Raw genomic sequence first — 16,739 nt, 5'->3', positions numbered from 1 at the left:
GTCTACATGTAACAAGCCCAGTTTTTTTAGGGCTGCGTGGTGTTCCATGATGTGGCTGTATGGACACTCCTTTCCTTAATGGTCCTTCATGTGGGCAGTGCAAGGATCCAGGATAGGCTGTGATGGTCCATGAAGGCCGTTGGGGCCTTGCTGTGGCCACATCGGGATGTGGGCCCCAGACCCCTTCCGTCCAACACTCCCCTTATATCCCTCTGCTCTTGTCCTCTGCTTGATTGGAGATGTCTCACCATGTCCACATCCCACAGGGGAAAGAAGAAGGAAGAGCTGAGCAGGAGGGTGGCACTGATAGTTTGGACACATCGCTTCTGATCAGGTCCCGTTGGCCAGAGTTTGGCTGTGAGATCAGATTGAGGTACAGAGGAAGCTGGGAAATGTGCTTAGTGAGAACTTGCATTGGTGAAGAAGAGGGAGAAAAGAGAGGCCAGCCGTCTCTTCCACGGTGGCATCTAGATAGCTGACAGGTTTTTACCAGCAGGAGTATCGTACATCCTCGTACATACATTTCCGTGTGTACATGCAAGTATTTCTGTAGGATGGACATCTAGAAGTCAAAGGGATGTACATTTTATTTTTTTATTTTTTATTTTATTTTATTTTATTTATGATAGTCACACACACACACACACACACACAGAGAGAGAGAGAGGCAGAGACACAGGCAGAGGGAGAAGCAGGCTCCATGCACCGGGAGCCCGACGTGGGATTCGATCCCGGGTCTCCAGGATCACACCCTGGGCCAAAGGCAGGCGCCAAACCTCTGCGCCACCCAGGGATCCCGGGATGTACATTTTAAAATGTGTCCATGCTACCAAATTGCCTTCTAGAAGAGCTTCTTGGGACACCTGGGTTGGGTGCCTCAGCTGGTTGAGCATCTGACTCTTGATTTCAGCTCAGGTCATGATATCAGGGTCATGAGATCAAGCCCCATGTTGGGCTCCATGCCGGGGAGTCTCCTTGAGATTCTCTCTCCTTCTGTCCCCCCCCCCCCAAAAAAAATAATAAAAATTAAAAAGCTTCCTTATTACACACCTACCAACTGGTGCTTTGTTGAACACATCCTGGTCCATCCATCCTCTGTATTTCTTTACACCGTTCTGGATAGATGATTCTCATTGATTCATCGATAGCCTGAAATTCTTCATAATCCTTCATCATTCCTGCTGCTCTGAGAGTTGCATGTTTGTATTTCCTGCCAGTTTGTGTGTTTCGTATTGTTGGTCTGAGCACACATACACTCTAAAACTATATCACGTGTGTTATACCCACTTTGTTCCTGAATTGCTTATCATCGGTGTGTGTTTTGTCAGAATTACATAATTTTTGTGTTATTATATTTCTCTTTAGGTCTTTTAAGTTTTGTGAATTAAGAGGACTTTCTTGTACCAAAATAAAGATCTTTTATTCTGTTTTATATTTAGTTTTAAAATCTATCCTGATTTGATTTTTTTTTTATATGTAGAATCCCAGATAGCAGGATTGAATGACTAGATTTTACAGTGTCATGTACTGAATTGTTGTTCTTTCTTCACTGAGTTAAAATGCCACCTTCATTATAATTATATATGTAGGTCTATTTCTGGATGTTCTCTTCTGTTTTGGTTTTTTTGTCTCGCCCTCCCTAATACCATCCTGTAATTACTGTGGATTTATAGTATACTTAATATCCGGTAGTGTGGGTCCCTACTCATTATTCTTTATTTAAAAATGGACATGTGGTTTTGGAGGGGTTATTTTTTTTTTGCGCAGTCCTCGTGCATTTCTCTTCTGCACTAACTTTAGAATCAGCTTGTCAAATTGCATTAAAGAAAACTCTTGCTGGTACTTCGGGCGTGTGTTGACTTCATAAACTCCGTAGGGGAGCATTGACATCTGGAGAATCCTTCGGTGAGAGTGCTCACGGACAGCATTTCCAAGTGTTCTCTTCCGTAGTGCGGCGATGACCAGCCAGGCACAGGAGGAGGCAGGTCAGCCAGGCGAAGCGGCACAGTGTCAGCAGAGTGGGGTCCCTCTTGGGGTACAGGTGTCTGCTCCCTGATGTGCACATACCTGTGTGTCCGGACGTTGCCTCATCCTGTCTAGGTTGACTTAGATCAGGTGCTTTGCTGTGCGTTTCCAGAAAGCCTCTGCCGGCCACCCCATCAGTCACAGCCTTCCCTTGTTCTCTGCCCTGTTTTCCTGCCGCGTTCACACAGTCCTTGTGGCAACACCAGAGGCAGTGTTTGTGGCTCAGCCGTGAGAAACACAGTCACCTTCACTGCAAGCATACAGAGTTGATTCCCGCCAGCCTCCCAGGCACACCGGCAGTGCAAGGAAGGGTAAATGGGGGTGGTGTTCTGTGCAGAAGGGTTGCTTCAGACCGTCGCCTCTGAGTGAGGATTGCCATCATTTCTTTAGTGAGGTGAGGAACATCCTACTCTATGTTCACCAGTCATCACTCAAGAGAGTTTTTGAGGACTGAACAGTACAGTGTGTCCAGAAAAATATTTCACTTAATGGATTCACATTAATAAGTTTCTGTTCTGTGGTTTGAAAAAATCAGATTGCCAAATCCACTTGTATCGCTTAAGTGTGATTTTTAAGTCATCTGGAGGATTAAGTGCTTATGGATATCTCTGGAGTAGAAGACACAGCAGGGAAAATATGCAAATCTAGGGGCCTTGGCAGCTCCTCAGGGCATCTCCCTGGCTAGCAAGGTGCATGGCATGTTCTTGAAGCATGCAGAAGTCACTGAGGAAGATGATGAGCAGGGAAGTGGTGTGCATGCACGTCCTTTAAGTGTGTAAGAGGAGGCTGTGGTTCCCGGGGTGGAGGAAGGAGTAAGGTAAATGATGAAGCCCTGGTGGGAGGACACACAGAAGGAAACCTCACTGTAGGAAGGGGCCCGTATTCCCTGGACACCTCCAGCTGCTGGACCCGGCAGCAGCTGCTGAGGGGCTCCGGGGCTGGGTGTCGGACTGTGGCTGCCATGCAGCACTCAGACGTCTGGGTACAGGGCGGGCACACGATGGAGGGCTTAGTCTGCCCTCTATGACGTACCAGGGGTACAGGCAGTGAGTCAGCCCTCCAAGCCGCCAGGCCCTGGGTGTCACACCTTCCTTGTTGTGCAGCTGCTGGTCGGCCATCCTGTCCAGGAGGCATAGCTCACACGTGCACTGTATTTTGTTTTCCAGAACTACACTCAGTACATCCCTCTGTCTATATATGACCTGCAGACGTGGATGGGCAGCCCATCAATCTTCGTCTACGACTGCTCCAATGCCGGCTTGATCGTCAAGTCCTTCAAACAGTTCGCCCTGCAGAGGGAGCAGGAGCTTGAGGTGAGGCACTCGCGCCCCCACCCTGAGCTTCCACTGGTTTCCTCCAGGCTGGGGTTGGGGGGCGACCCCCTTCATTCTCAGAGCACTCAGAGCACCATGGAACATTTGGTGCCACAGCTTGGGAGGTATTCGGCTCGAGCTTCGGGGCATATCTTTACGTCTCATTTTACTTCATGTCATTTGATCTGAATAGAAATTAAGTGATGACATTAACAGAGTTGACTTGTGCTCCAGTGGTTTCTGCCCATGATAAGTGTTAATAAAGCAGACACATTGTAGGAGAAATGGACCCGTATCTGGGCAGAGCCATTCAGTTGTACATCTTAGTTGTTGTGTGTGTGTGTGTGTGTGTGTGTGTGTGTGTGTGTGTGTGTGAGAGAGAGAGAGAATGAGAGAGAGAGAGAGAGAGAATGAGAAACACCCTGCTAAGCTAGATACAGAAAACGAACGCAAATGTTTGCCGTCGGTCACTTCTGTTTTAGGAGCTGGAGAGCCTGTGCCGCGCTCGGCTCATGATGAGGCATTTCACTTGGTTGTTTTAGTTAATATTTGATGTTTGAACCAAACAGTGAATTCTGAAGAGAAATCGTAGAGGCATTTTCAGTTAAGAGACCTCCATCCTGTGGTCTGCACGAGAGTGTGGGAATAAAATATTCTGTAGCCTCGAGGGGGTCATGAATCCCGATTGGTGCTAGTGCGGGAAGTTCTCAGTTCCGGAACAGAAATGGTCCCAAGCACATGGTTCCTCAAGCCTTTTTGGGTCTATTCAATTTTAATGTATTGTTGTGCTTTTCATGTTTCATCAGAGGATGTGCCTGAAATAATCAGCAATAAAATTAGAAATTCTATTTGGTAGAACTTGAAATTAACATGTCATGCAGTTTAATATTTTATATTTATAAATTAAATCCCTAATGCAGAACATTGCATAAGAGTGACTGAGAAATACAGTGCCCTCTATCCTTGGAAATGGAACCCCGCTCCACAAGGCATGATTTTTGTACTCTGTAATAGGAGGGGAAGTCTGTGTCTTGTACCATTCGATTATTACCTTGCTTTTAGGCATTTCATGCACGTTAACCCAAGGGACAGGTTATCTAATGAGCACTAAAGACTCAGAGCACCTAGAGGTGATTTGCTTTTCCTCACATCAACTAATAAATATTTCAAAAAAGATTTTTTTTATATATAAAATATGTTATGTAAATGAAGATGGCAAAGAATGCTGCCTGATTTTCATCCCAATTCATGAGCTTCAGGGTAGTGAAGGAGACCGTACATCCGCCTCCGCAGATCACAGCACCCCACCTTGCACCCCACCGAAGGCGGGCGCTTCCTGGGTGTGGGCCTGAGCGCCAACTGCCTTGCACATGCAGGTTTGCTCCATCACTACCTTGTGGTCTCTGCATGTCGCCAAGCCTTACTCAGCCTCAGAAAACTGTTCATTTTGGTGAGCGCAACAGAAAAGATTTCCATGCATCTTTTTTTGGGGGAAAAATGTTTAATTGACTAATTCTTCATGGGGGAGAGCAAAAGAGAAATACGTTATCTGAAGTGGCAAATAGATGGCAGTGCAAAGTCATACCATATGTTTTATAATTAGTTCTGACTTTTATCTTCCTTCTTTTTTTTTTAATTACAGTGTAGATAAGTCTTGTGTTTTGCCATCACACTTACTATGATTGGCTATTGTTCAGTTGGTCTCTTGTATAAACAGCGGAAATTAAAATGATAAAATTGGCTCCCAGCTAATATCTTAATGTTTGTTTTAGTCATATTATGATGTGCTGCACAAACAGAAATCCTATATAGCCTCTTAGCTTGGTTCTTTTACATAATTCTTACGCACTCTGCAGTTGGTCACATTCTTTGTCAACTTACAATACGTCGTAATGGCTTTTTTGGGTAGATGATGACGTGTGAGTTGAAAGAAGTTGGCAGGTGAAATGGTTGTGCCAACATTTTTTTTAGAAGGATAGCTCCATGCATGGAGCCTGATATGGGATTCGATCCCGGATCTCCAGGATCACGCCCTGGGTTGAAGGCGGCGCTCAACTCCTGAGCCACCTGGGCTGCCCGTTGTGCCAACATTTAAAAGGTAGAGGGTGAAAGTGATCGCACAGAACACATGACAATTGTTACTCGGACCGGAGAACCTCCAAGGTGCTAATGTTAGCACAGGTGTGACAGGAGTATGTTTGGAGGGGTGGCCGTCGTCTTTCACATTCTCTGTGGCCTTGCCTCATGGCAGGACCAGGAGATTCCCCCGAGGAGCACTGTTGGTACAGCAGGAGGCGCCCCCCGGAAAGCACAGCAAAAATTACTGGTCACGACTAGAACCGCATGGTGGCCAGGAAAACACATTGTCTATCACTCAGTCATCTTCTGTACATTTTTCATGTTGCTTTGTAATTTGAACGTGAGAGAGAGTCTCTGCTTTCAATGTTCTTTCTAATATAAGCATTTTTATTATTACCAAATTAGCATACGGTTAGTGCCAACATTTAAAATGTGCTATGGGGCAGCCCCGGTGGCTCAGCGGTTTAGCGCCACCTTCAACCCAGGGTGTGATCCCCAGGGTCCCAGGATCAAGTCCCACATCGGGCTCCCTGCATGGAGCCTGCTTCTCCCTCTGCCTGTGTCTCTGCCTCTCTCTCTCTCTCTCTCTCTCTCTCTCTCTCTCTCTCCTCTCTGAATAAATAAATAAAATCTTAAAAAAAATAAATAAAAATAAAAGGTGTTATGGGCCAGCGATGGTGGAGCCGTCCCTGCCGCACGTACCCCGCCAGGGCTCTGCTCCTGAAGGGAACCTCTTTTGTTCCTCTAGTGAGTATCTGCAGGTGGAGACAATGTGCTTGCACTGGTGCTTCTTGATTCTAAAACATGGCAAATGTCAAAAACTCGAGGACTTGATTACAATTCACTGAGCGGCTGAATTGGGTGCTGTGGTTCCCATTTTATAATAGTTTTTGTTTGTTTCTTTGATTTTCCTGGAGACTTTCTCATTTCTTCTTGTCTTCGATCTTTCACATTTCCTGGGTTCCCAGAGTTGCAGGGATTGCGTGGCATCCCCCCAGCTGCTCCTTGTTGGCGTGGCTGTCCTGAAGGCGCCTCCAGGAGCTGCCATCCTGGGGTCTCCCTTCACTGCCTGCTGGGTGCAGCCGCCATTTCCCAGGCCCCACCTTGGCCTCTTTCTTGGTTTTCCTCCTGGTTCTGCCAGGGCACACCCTCCAGGCCAAAGCTGAGGAAGGATGGGTGGGGTAACCTTTCTCAGCCCTTCACTGAGTATCTACATCTGGATGCTTCTAGCGGGAAGGGATGGGACAGCTCTCTGCCAGTTTCTAAACCTGCAGCAGCTTGTCAGGAAGGTCTGTGGGGCGCTCCACGCCTTGTTCATGGTGCTGTCAGTGCCCTGGCCACTCTTACTCTCTGCTCTGGCACCCGCAGCTGCTGGTGTTCTCTCCTGCCGGCTACAGGACACCCGTCGGTGAGGCAGGGCCAGCACATCTGCCAAGTGGCCTTCCCTTTTTATCTGTGGCTGGCCCTGGGTGACTTGGGGTGCGAGTACTGGACGACCTGGGTGTGAATGTAGCCGTGTGGTGTGTGTGTGCAAGGCCTACAAGGCACCTGGGCATGGCAGTGGGTGTGGTGGTGGGCACAGTAACGCCCCTCGTTCCCCAGAGACACAAAGCCTGCGTCCTGAACACGGTCTTCAGGGACTGTGACTGGTGCACGGCTGTTCCTAGGTGGCCAGCGGGGAGCATGTCTTCTCCATACCAGGACTGTCCTGTACCGCTCCATCCACCTCTCTGCGGCCTCCTCTCCTCTTCCTGCCTGCTGGTGCTCTGCGACACTCTTCTTGTGATGCCTCCAAGCCGGTCCCTCATCTGCCCTCCGTCCTCTGCTCACTATTGTCCAGCCCATGGCTGCTGGCCTGCCTGGCACCCCGGCTTGCAGAGACCTGTTGTGTGGACCCTCGTTTCCACAGTGACAGACTCGCTCCTTTAGCACTGCTGAATCCACAGTGATGGAACCACCCTGTTTCCTGTTGGTGATCCTGTGTATGAACTGAACGTGATGCAGCATTGTCACGCGTGCATCTTAGCAACTACATTTTACGTCACAGTTAAACTAAGAACTTCTGACAAGAAAGGACTAACCGCAGACTCTTCATGTCTCTTCAGAACTTGTTAAATGTGCATTTTATAGAACTGTAGGTAACGGTTCTGAGGTCTCACGGTCCTGACAGCACATCAGGTGGATGCCCATGGCCTTCACAGCCCAGTCTGCAGTCTGTGCCAGGGTCCTGCTTGTGTTGCGGTGCCCGTGGGTGATGCCTAACACTGCAGGCTAGTTCCCAGCGTGCCTGCAGAGAGGCGCGGGTCCTGACTACTGTTGACTGCGAGGAGTCTGCGTGTGTGGATGTGTGATGTTCTCTGAGCACTTGGCATGGGGACATGGGGTACTGCTGCTGGCAGCGGCTTGAGGCGCATCCGGCTTCATCGTTCTGGTGCAGCTGCTTCATTCCAGCTGCAGAGCTGTCACCTGTAGGTAGCAGAGAAATGAGAAGTCAGTTACACTGTAGCTGTGTTCATGTTCTCCTTTAGGTTTTAAATGATGCTACTCTGTGGGCTTGCAAATAGCATCCCCCCTCTTCTCTGCATTACGTCCATTGCCCCATGTGCTAAATCTTCTGTTAGGTTTATGTAGATTGTTCTTTTCTATGCTGGAGGTGGGTGATGACACTGAGCTGTCTCCCATGTTGAAGAATGAAGCTCCCATGCATTTGCAGGCGGGAATTCTCAGCTGGGGAAGTGGCCGGGGGCTCAGGGGTCTGGCTGCAGGTGTAGTTACCATGCAGGAGCCATCCCATTTCCTGGGATGTCAGCTGCCTCACTAGCTGCCCTGCTTTGCCCCAGGTGCATCAGTAACTCTTTTTAGCAAAGAAAACCTGAGTGCTTTCTGGGGAGGAGTGGTGAGGCTCATAGCAGGGCACCTGGCTCCAGGCACATGGGTGAGCAGTGGCTGTCCGATGACCCATCTTCAGGTGACACTGGTCTTCCAGTCCACACACACACTCCAGGCTGTGCCCGGTGATCGCCCTTCGCCTCTTGCTTCTCTGCACACATTCTAGACGGTTTCGTTCCCTCTTTTTAGTAAAGACTGGTCAAGTTCACTCATCGATACCTTATACTTTCTGTATAATAAGCAGTAAGAATTCACAATAGGAAAGGTTTTCAAAACTAATAGTGATAAGAAATGTATAATGTACTTGATATTCTTGCACACACACACAAAACAGAATAGGGTTTCATTTGTAATTTAAGAAGAAATATTACCATTTCGACTGTTTATAGAAGAGAGAATGTGGGTTTAATCTAAAAACAAATACAGCAGAAGCCCCTTTAATTGGGATCCAACTGGCTGGGGAGAAGAAAGCCATCCTTTATGGAAATAAAAGACCCAGAGGGACAGCTGGCCCCTAGTGGGCTTTAGGGGGCTGCTATGCTGACCAGAAAACATAACAGCTCGTGGAAAAGCCGTGGTAAGAAAGCAGCCTCTAGAGCACCAGGACTGTCACTGCGAGTGGGAGTGGGCACCGGGCAGCGAAGGTCCATGGTAGGTGGGAAGGTGGCCTCAGGGGAGGTGCAGAGCAGGGCTGGGCTCCCCATGCCAGGGCCACTGCTGCTGGCTCATCTTAGGTGGGCACAGCTCCCTTTTATTTGTGCCACATGTTCTGTTGCAGAGCATTTTACAATTCATCCCATTGTCCGCCTGTGCAACAGAAAGAACTCGATCAGCCCCCAGACTCTGCTGGACTGGCTCATAGGGAACCCTGAGATCTCTTCCGTCAGCTGCTGTTATAGTTCCCTGCCTGTAATCTGACTGCTCAGGGAGGAAGAGAAGTGATTTTTCTGCATGAAACGTTTTGGAGCTCTCATGGCTGATGGTACAGGGTGGACCCGTGGGCTAGTAGCGTGTGTTGCAGTTCATCACCTTTCAGGGCATAACTGCCCCTCTGCTTCCTTGCAAACACTTCCTGGGGCCCGCGGCGTCCTCAGCTGACCACACGCAGCCGAGTGTTACCGGGTAATCGGACAGCAAGGTGTATGTTGTCTTGCAGTATCTGTTCTACTGGTGTCCTCGGCTGTAATTTAGATATGTTATGTAAACCTGTCAAGGGCGCCTCAATTGAGGTAGACATTCAGGAAATATTTACAATTGTGGTCACATAAGTGCATTCACATCTGAATAAACTACCTTTAATTGTCTTCTTTTGATATGTTCATGATTCATTGAATGTGTTTGGATTTTGATTAACTTCCATCAAATTTAAAAAGAAACAAAGAAAAAGTGATTAATCCAGATTCATGAATATAAAGTACAAATTGCAGCCATCATGAAACTGAGAGTGTCTCCAAAGATAAATCTAGAGCTTAATCATTTTATCTAACTTCATCTGTTTTAAAATACACCAGGATGTGCTCAGTATTCTAGAGCCCAGATCCTGGCTGGTGCTCTGGGTTGTGGTGCAGGCCGGTCTGCATGGCCCGTCCGCTCTCATGGGGCATCTCCCCACCACCAGCCCGGCCCAGAGCCAGAGGACACTAAGGTAATGGCCAGATACGCTCTCTTGCAAAGACCCTGGCGGCATAGGGCAGCAGAGCCTCTGTGGCAGCGTTTCTCTGTCTGTATTAACCAGGTAAACACAGAGCCACGCAGGGGGAGCAGGGTGGGTGGGAGGCTGCCACCCACATGGAGGACGGGACCCCCCACACAGGTGGTGTCTGCACACACAGCTCAGAGGCCAGGAGACGTGCTCACCCCCCTGCTCCCCAGCTGTGTGCCGTAACAGTCCATGCAGTATGGCTCAGGGAGGAAGGCATGCGGATGCAGCAGAGGGAACGAAACTGTGTTGTTTTGGAGACAAGACAGTCATCTGTGTTGAAATGTCAATCCTAAGGATCTAATTGACAATTACTGAACACTGGACCACCAGCAGCAAATATACATCCTTGTCAAGGGTCGTGGGACATTCCTTAAAATAGAGCATGTCCTGGGTCATAACGCAGGCCTCAACAAATATGAAATAATTGAAGTTGCAGAGTATGTTCTTCAACCCAAGTAGAATCACCTAGAAGTCAGTGATAGGAAGATAGCAGAAAAACGTTGGAGTAAAATTAACAACACATAAATGATGGGTCAGAGGTTCCTACTTGCCTGAGTCCGTTTGGGCTACTGTAACGGAACAGCATAGGCCGGGGGCTTGTGATGGACAGAAATGCACATCTCACAATTCCGGAGGCTGGAGTCCTAGGTGAAGGCGCCGGCGTGGGCTGGTGGGGGCCTTCTCCCTGTGTTCTTGCTCGATGGAAGGGGCTTCTCTGACCAGGCACTGGCCCCACTCCTGAGGCCTTCACTCGAGGGCCCCACCTCCCAGAACCACAGCCACAGCGCTACCTCAGGAAGCTACGGGAGGAGAACCACATGAACCCGGAGCAGCCAAAGAAAGACCAGAGTGGCTGTAAGAGCAGAGATCACTGGCATTGAAAACAGAGAAAGAGAAAACCCAGGAAGCAGAAAGCTGCTTCTCAGGAATCATCAATAGCACAGATAAATCTCTAGCAAGACCAACACACAGGGGAGGAGGGAAGAATCCGGATCCTGCAGCCATTAAAAGAACAGTACAGGAATACTGTGGATAACTTCGCACTCAGGAATTCGACAGCTTCCAAATATGGACCAGTTCCTGCAGAACCACAAACAGAAGCCCAGCCCAAGATGCGATACATCATGTGAACAGTCTAATAACCACTAAAGAAACTGAATTTGTAATTTAACAGTTCCTGAAAAGGAAGTCTCCAGGCCCAGGTGGTTTCACTGGAGAATTGCACCAAACATCTGAAGAAGCATTCATACCAGGGGGGTGCACAAAGCTTGCCCAGAAGGTGGAAAAAGGAGGGAATTTTGTTACCCTGCTGTGGAAGGGGACCCACAGGACAAAAGGGAAAAACAAAACACCGCAAACCACTCTCACACACTTAGATGTAGAAATCCTCAAGCAAATAATAGATTGGTTCTAGTAATCTCTGAAAGTAATTATACTCGATGACTGAGTGGGATTATTCCTGACATGCAAGTCTGGCTTAATTTAAAAAAGAAACAACAATGAATGGGACTCACCACCCCAATAGACTAGAGAAGAAAGACCATGTGATCAGTTGATGCAAAAAAAAAAAAAAAAAAAAAATTGACAAAATCCAGCATGTTTCCATGTTAAAAACATAATACCTCTTAGGGATGCCTGGATGGCTCAGCAGTTGAGTGTCTGCCTTTGGCTCAGGGTGTGATCCCGGGGTTCTGGGATCGAGTCCCACATTGGGTTCCCTGTGAGGAGCCTACTTCTCCCTCTGCCTGTGGATCGAGTCCCACATTGGGTTCCCTGTGAGGAGCCTACTTCTCCCTCTGCCTGTGTCTCTGCGTCTCTCGTAAATAAATAAATAAATAAATAAATAAATAAATAAATAAATAAATAAATAAATAAATAAATAAATATCTTTGAGCGGGGAAAAAACCTCTTAGCAAACTAGGGAAAGCGGAGAATGTCTTCAGCTGGACGGAGAGCCTCTCTGTCCTCGTACTCATGGTAAGAGACTGTTTCCCCCCAAGATCAGCAACGAGGCAGGACTGTCTGCTCCCAGCATTCTTACTGCATGTGATGTTGGCAGGCCTGGCCAGCAGCAGACGGTAGGAGGAGATCATCCCTTCCAGGGAGATGAGAGCAAAACCACAGTGAGGCACGCTTCACACTCACCAGGACATCTAGAATAGAAAAGAAGGGTGATTCTCAGAGCTGGCAAGGACATGGGGGACTCAGGAGCCCTCACGTGCTGGCGGGAGCGCAAGGTGTGGCGGCCGCTTGGAACAGAGCCTGCTGGCTCCTCACCTGTTACACTGGGAGCCGCGGTGCAACCCAGTGATTCGACTCCCGGCTTGTACCCAAGAGAGTTGAAAACATATGTTCACACAGACACGTGCACACACGTGTTCATAGCAGCACTATTCGCAAAGCCAAATGGAAATTCTCTTCTTGAAGTAGAAGGCTGCAGGATTCCTCGGCACCCCCTTTCCTTTGGCTGCTGACCGTGTAGGAGTCACTGGGGGTAGAATTTGGTTGCAGATTCGAACTAAGCATCCTCACTGAGGTACAGAATGGTTCTAGAGCATGTTAAAGACTGTTCAGTCGCTAACAGCTAGAAGACTTCGCACAGTGGAAGGTCCATTCGGAGGAGCTCCCCGGGTGATGGTGACAAACGTGCTACAAAGAGGCTCTTTTCTGCCTTTGACAGGCAGCTCGAGGGCTCCGGGGCGTCAGGGAGGCCTTCATCCAACAAGACTGACTCCTGGTCTCCTGGACAGCTGGTGGCCCCCAGCTGTGGGTACCAGGGGCTGTGACATTGCTATTTAGTATTTGATAAGATGCAAACTTATGTACGTTACTGATGAGAAATTCCTGCTGCTTTTACCTGCTGGTTTTAGGACAGTGTCACATGATAGAGGCTGCATCGCTCTGAAAGGAGCTGGGTCAGCAGTACACGGAGTCCTTGACGGACCTCAGTCTCTCTGCACTTTGCAAGGTGTCCATAGTAAGCAGGCGTCTTTGAGTTGAGCACAGGAGTTGCTGTAACCAAAACCAATTACCAAGTCAATGTTATTCTCACAAGTTCATCTTTTACAGGCCCCTGAAGTTACCAGTACTTTCATCTCTTTATAGAGGTGTCTTGTGCATGTGTATGCCTTGGGAAAAAGAAGCAGTGTGATGTCAGTTTTCATGGAGAAAATGAGAGACGCGGGCGTGCCCCCGGCGGCCCCTGCAGCAGTGCTTTCTGAGATGAGTGTTTCCTGGCCCTCACGAGCTCCGCGTGACCTACACGCGTGGGACATGGAGCAGATGTCTCTGTTGGATCTGCTTGCTGTGTATCACATCTCCAGAGTTTTCTGGACCCTTCCCAAATCCTCCAGAAGGCTCTAGTGAGCTTTGAAACTTGAGATTGTTTCATGTGTTTGAGTCTCTAGATTCCCCAGAAGAAACCCCCTTGGGTGAAGGTGCGTGTTGGGTGATGCTGGCGCTGCTCTTGCGGGTGTCTGGGCGGCTTTTCAGAGTTCCCTGAGTTGCCGGTAGTTACCATACATGCAGGCTGTTTCCAAAGAGTGAGTTCGATTAAAAGGTCAGTACGAAACCAATTAAATAATGTGTAGGAAATACCTCATCCATTAAGATAGGTATTTGTCTTTCTAGGTTAGCCCGTCTGAAAAATAGTGATTCGTTGGTGGAATCCTTGGCCTTGAATGCCATTTTTTAATGTAAATGTTAGCATCCTACTTATCCCTAAAGCAGAGTTTTCACCTGCCTTCTGTGTGCCTGGCAGTATGGTGGGAAGGAAGGGCCCCTGACCAAATGCTTCCTACTGAACAGGTGATGCCAGGTCACTGCAGCTCATGTGCAGCTAGACCACCTGGTCCCCGTTGATACGATGATGATGTGCTGCAAGAGGCTTGTGAAGAAGTCGGGGTTTCTGTCAATGCCATTTTGAGTTGGGAACTTAGTTTCTAGCAGCTGTATTTGGAGTAAGGCTGTTTCTCCACGTACCTGCCATTTCCTCCTTCAGCGTCCATGGAATGCCTCCTGTACCAGGACTTTGGAGGCTTTGGGCCAAATGCCAGTGAGGCCCAGGGTGCAGACTGCACAACCTTGCCCCTTGTGGACCGGACAGGACAGACTCCTGCACGCTTACGGGAGGCCTTGTAAAACCCACCGAACTGTGCCATGGTGGCCAGCGTGTGAACCACCCACCTCTTTACCTCCCTGTGGGGCCTGTGTGTGCCACGTGGGTGACCTTGGTGTGACAAAGTGCTGCACTCCCAAGGGGCGTGAGATTTCAGACACTCCGTGGAAAAAGCAAGGGTGGAAGAGGCACAGGGTCTGTGCTTGTGGCCAGGGGGCCTGCTGGTCCATTCTCAGCTCCATCAGAGAGGAATCTTTTTTTTTTTTTTTTTTTTTTTAGTAGGTGTTTTAATTATTTTATTGTTAATTTCATTTCTTTTTTTTTCTTCTTTTTTTTAATTTATTTTTTATTGGTGTTCAATTTACCAACATACAGAATAACCCCCAGTGCCCATCACCCATTCACTCCCACCCCCCCCCACCCTCCTCCCCTTCTACCACCCCTAGTTCATTTCCCAGAGTTAGGAGTCTTTATGTTCTGTCTCCCTTTCTGATATTTCCCACACATTTCTTCTCCCTTCACTTATATTCCCTTTCACTATTATTTATATTCCCCAAATGAATGAGAACATATAATGTTTGTTCTTCTCCGATTGACTTACTTCACTCAGCATAATACCCTCCAGTTCCATCCACGTTGAAGCAAATGGTGGGTATTTGTCATTTCTAATGGCTGAGTAATATTCCATTGTATACAGAAACCACATCTTCTTTATCCATTCATCTTTCCTTGGACACCGAGGCTCCTTCCACAGTTTGGCTATTGTGGACATTGCTGCTATGAACATCGGGGTGCAGGTGTCCCGGCGTTTCATTGCATCTGTATCTTTGGGGTAAATCCCCAGCAGTGCAATTGCTGGGTCGTAGGGCAGATCTATTTTTAACTGTTTGAGGAACCTCCACACAGTTTTCCAGAGTGGCTGCACCAGTTCACATTCCCACCAACAGTGTAAGAGGGTTCCCTTTTCTCCGCATCCTCTCCAACATTTGTGGTTTCCTGCCTTGTTAATTTTCACCATTCTCCCTGGTGTGAGGTGGGATCTCATTGTGGTTTTGATTTGTATTTCCCTGATGGCAGGTGATGCAGAGCATTTTCTCATGTGCTTGTTGGCCATGTCTATGTCTTCCTCTGTGAAATTTCTCTTCATGTCTTTTGCCCATTTCATGATTGGATTGTTTGTTTCTTTGCTGTTGAGTTTAATAAGTTCTTTATAGATCTTGGAAACTAGCCCTTTATCTGATACGTCATTTGCAAATATCTTCTCCCATTCTGTAGGTTGTCTTTTAGTTTTGTTGACTGTATCCTTTGCTGTGCAAAAGCTTCAGAGAGGAATCTTAACGTGGAAACAAATCAGAAACCAGAAAGCTCAAACTCAGGAACCTCTAGGATTTCTCCTGTGAAAACAGACTTCTCTCTGAAATGGAAAATAAGAATGTGGAATCTATTTTGTCCATAATGGCCGCGTCTTCCCCGCGAAGTTCAGCCCTGTTCACATTCTCTATGCGGGCACTGGTGCTCCTGAAAGCCTGCCGCGCACCAGACTCCAGAGGTTTGCAGGCCTGGCAGCCGGTTCTGGGGCAGTCTCCCATGCCAGCAGGTGCTCTGCTGACTGGCTGAGCTGAGTGTGGGATGCGAGGGGAGGATTCGGGTGTGACTCTGCTGTGTTATTTATTTTGATCCAGTGAGGGGTGGGTGGACAGGGAGGACCTCAGGCAGCCTGCTCCGTGCAGAACCTGACATAGGGCTTGGTCACATGATCCTGAGATCACATCCTGAGCTCAAGCCACCCAGGTGTCCCTGTTTGCTTCAAAAACCCCAGTCTTGGGACACCTGGGTGGCTCAGTGGTTGAGCGTCTGCCTTTGGTTCAGGGTGTGACCCCGGGGTCCCGGGATTGAGTCTTACATCGGGCTCCCCGCAAGGAGCCTGCTTCTCCCTCTACCTGTGTCTCTGCCTCTCTCTGTGTGTCTCTCATGAATAAATAAATAAAATCTTAAAAAACAAAAAACGGGGGATCCCTGGGTGGCTTAGCGGTTTAGCGCCTGCCTTCATCCCAGGGCCTGATCCTGGAGACCCGGGATCAAGTTTCATGTCAGTCTCCCTGCATGGAGCCTGCTTCTCCCTCTGCCTGTCTCTCTCTCTCTCTCTCTCTCTCTCATAAAAAAATAAATAAAATCTTTAAAAAAAAAAATAAAAAGTTTAAAAAACAAAAAACCTAGTCTCTGGTGATGGCTGCACAGTGTGAGTGTACTCGGTGCCACTGAGCTGTATTCTCAAAATGGTTGAAATGGTAAACTTCATGTTACCTGTATTTTACCACCATTACAAAAAACCCATTCCTCTAAAAGTTGTGGTTTTTTATTAAAAAGTTTAAGTATTTTTTATTATTTAGTAGAATTTGGCATCCTGGGCTCAATGCTCCTGATGTAGGATGGGTTGTCAGTAAAACTACACCATTTACTACCTTCCATTTCCATTTGAGAGTAAGAACCAGGTTTGCTCAGCGGTAGTAATTACACCTCACGTCATCCGCGTGTTGCACACGAGCAGGTGAAGATGGCTCTGCCTGCATTTAGTCTGAATGCCCTGCACCTGGCTGGCAAAGCCCCCCAGAGC

General features: G+C 48.1%; 1 protein-coding gene across 4 annotated transcripts in view; it reads left to right on the top strand.

Annotated features, from left to right (window-relative positions):
* Positions 1-16,739, top strand: part of RPTOR (regulatory associated protein of MTOR complex 1) — a 333,192-nt gene that overhangs the window by 144,904 nt on the left and 171,549 nt on the right. For all 4 annotated transcript variants that reach the window (XM_038546355.1, XM_038546354.1, XM_038546353.1 and 1 more), the window contains exon 5: positions 3,192-3,338. In XM_038546355.1, coding sequence (XP_038402283.1) covers positions 3,192-3,338 — 147 coding nt within the window. The remainder of the gene's footprint in view (positions 1-3,191; positions 3,339-16,739) is intronic.

Source organism: Canis lupus, chromosome 9, assembly GCF_011100685.1.
Source record: "Canis lupus familiaris isolate Mischka breed German Shepherd chromosome 9, alternate assembly UU_Cfam_GSD_1.0, whole genome shotgun sequence".
NCBI lineage: Eukaryota > Metazoa > Chordata > Mammalia > Carnivora > Canidae > Canis > Canis lupus.
This window is presented reverse-complemented; position numbering and strand designations above follow the sequence as displayed.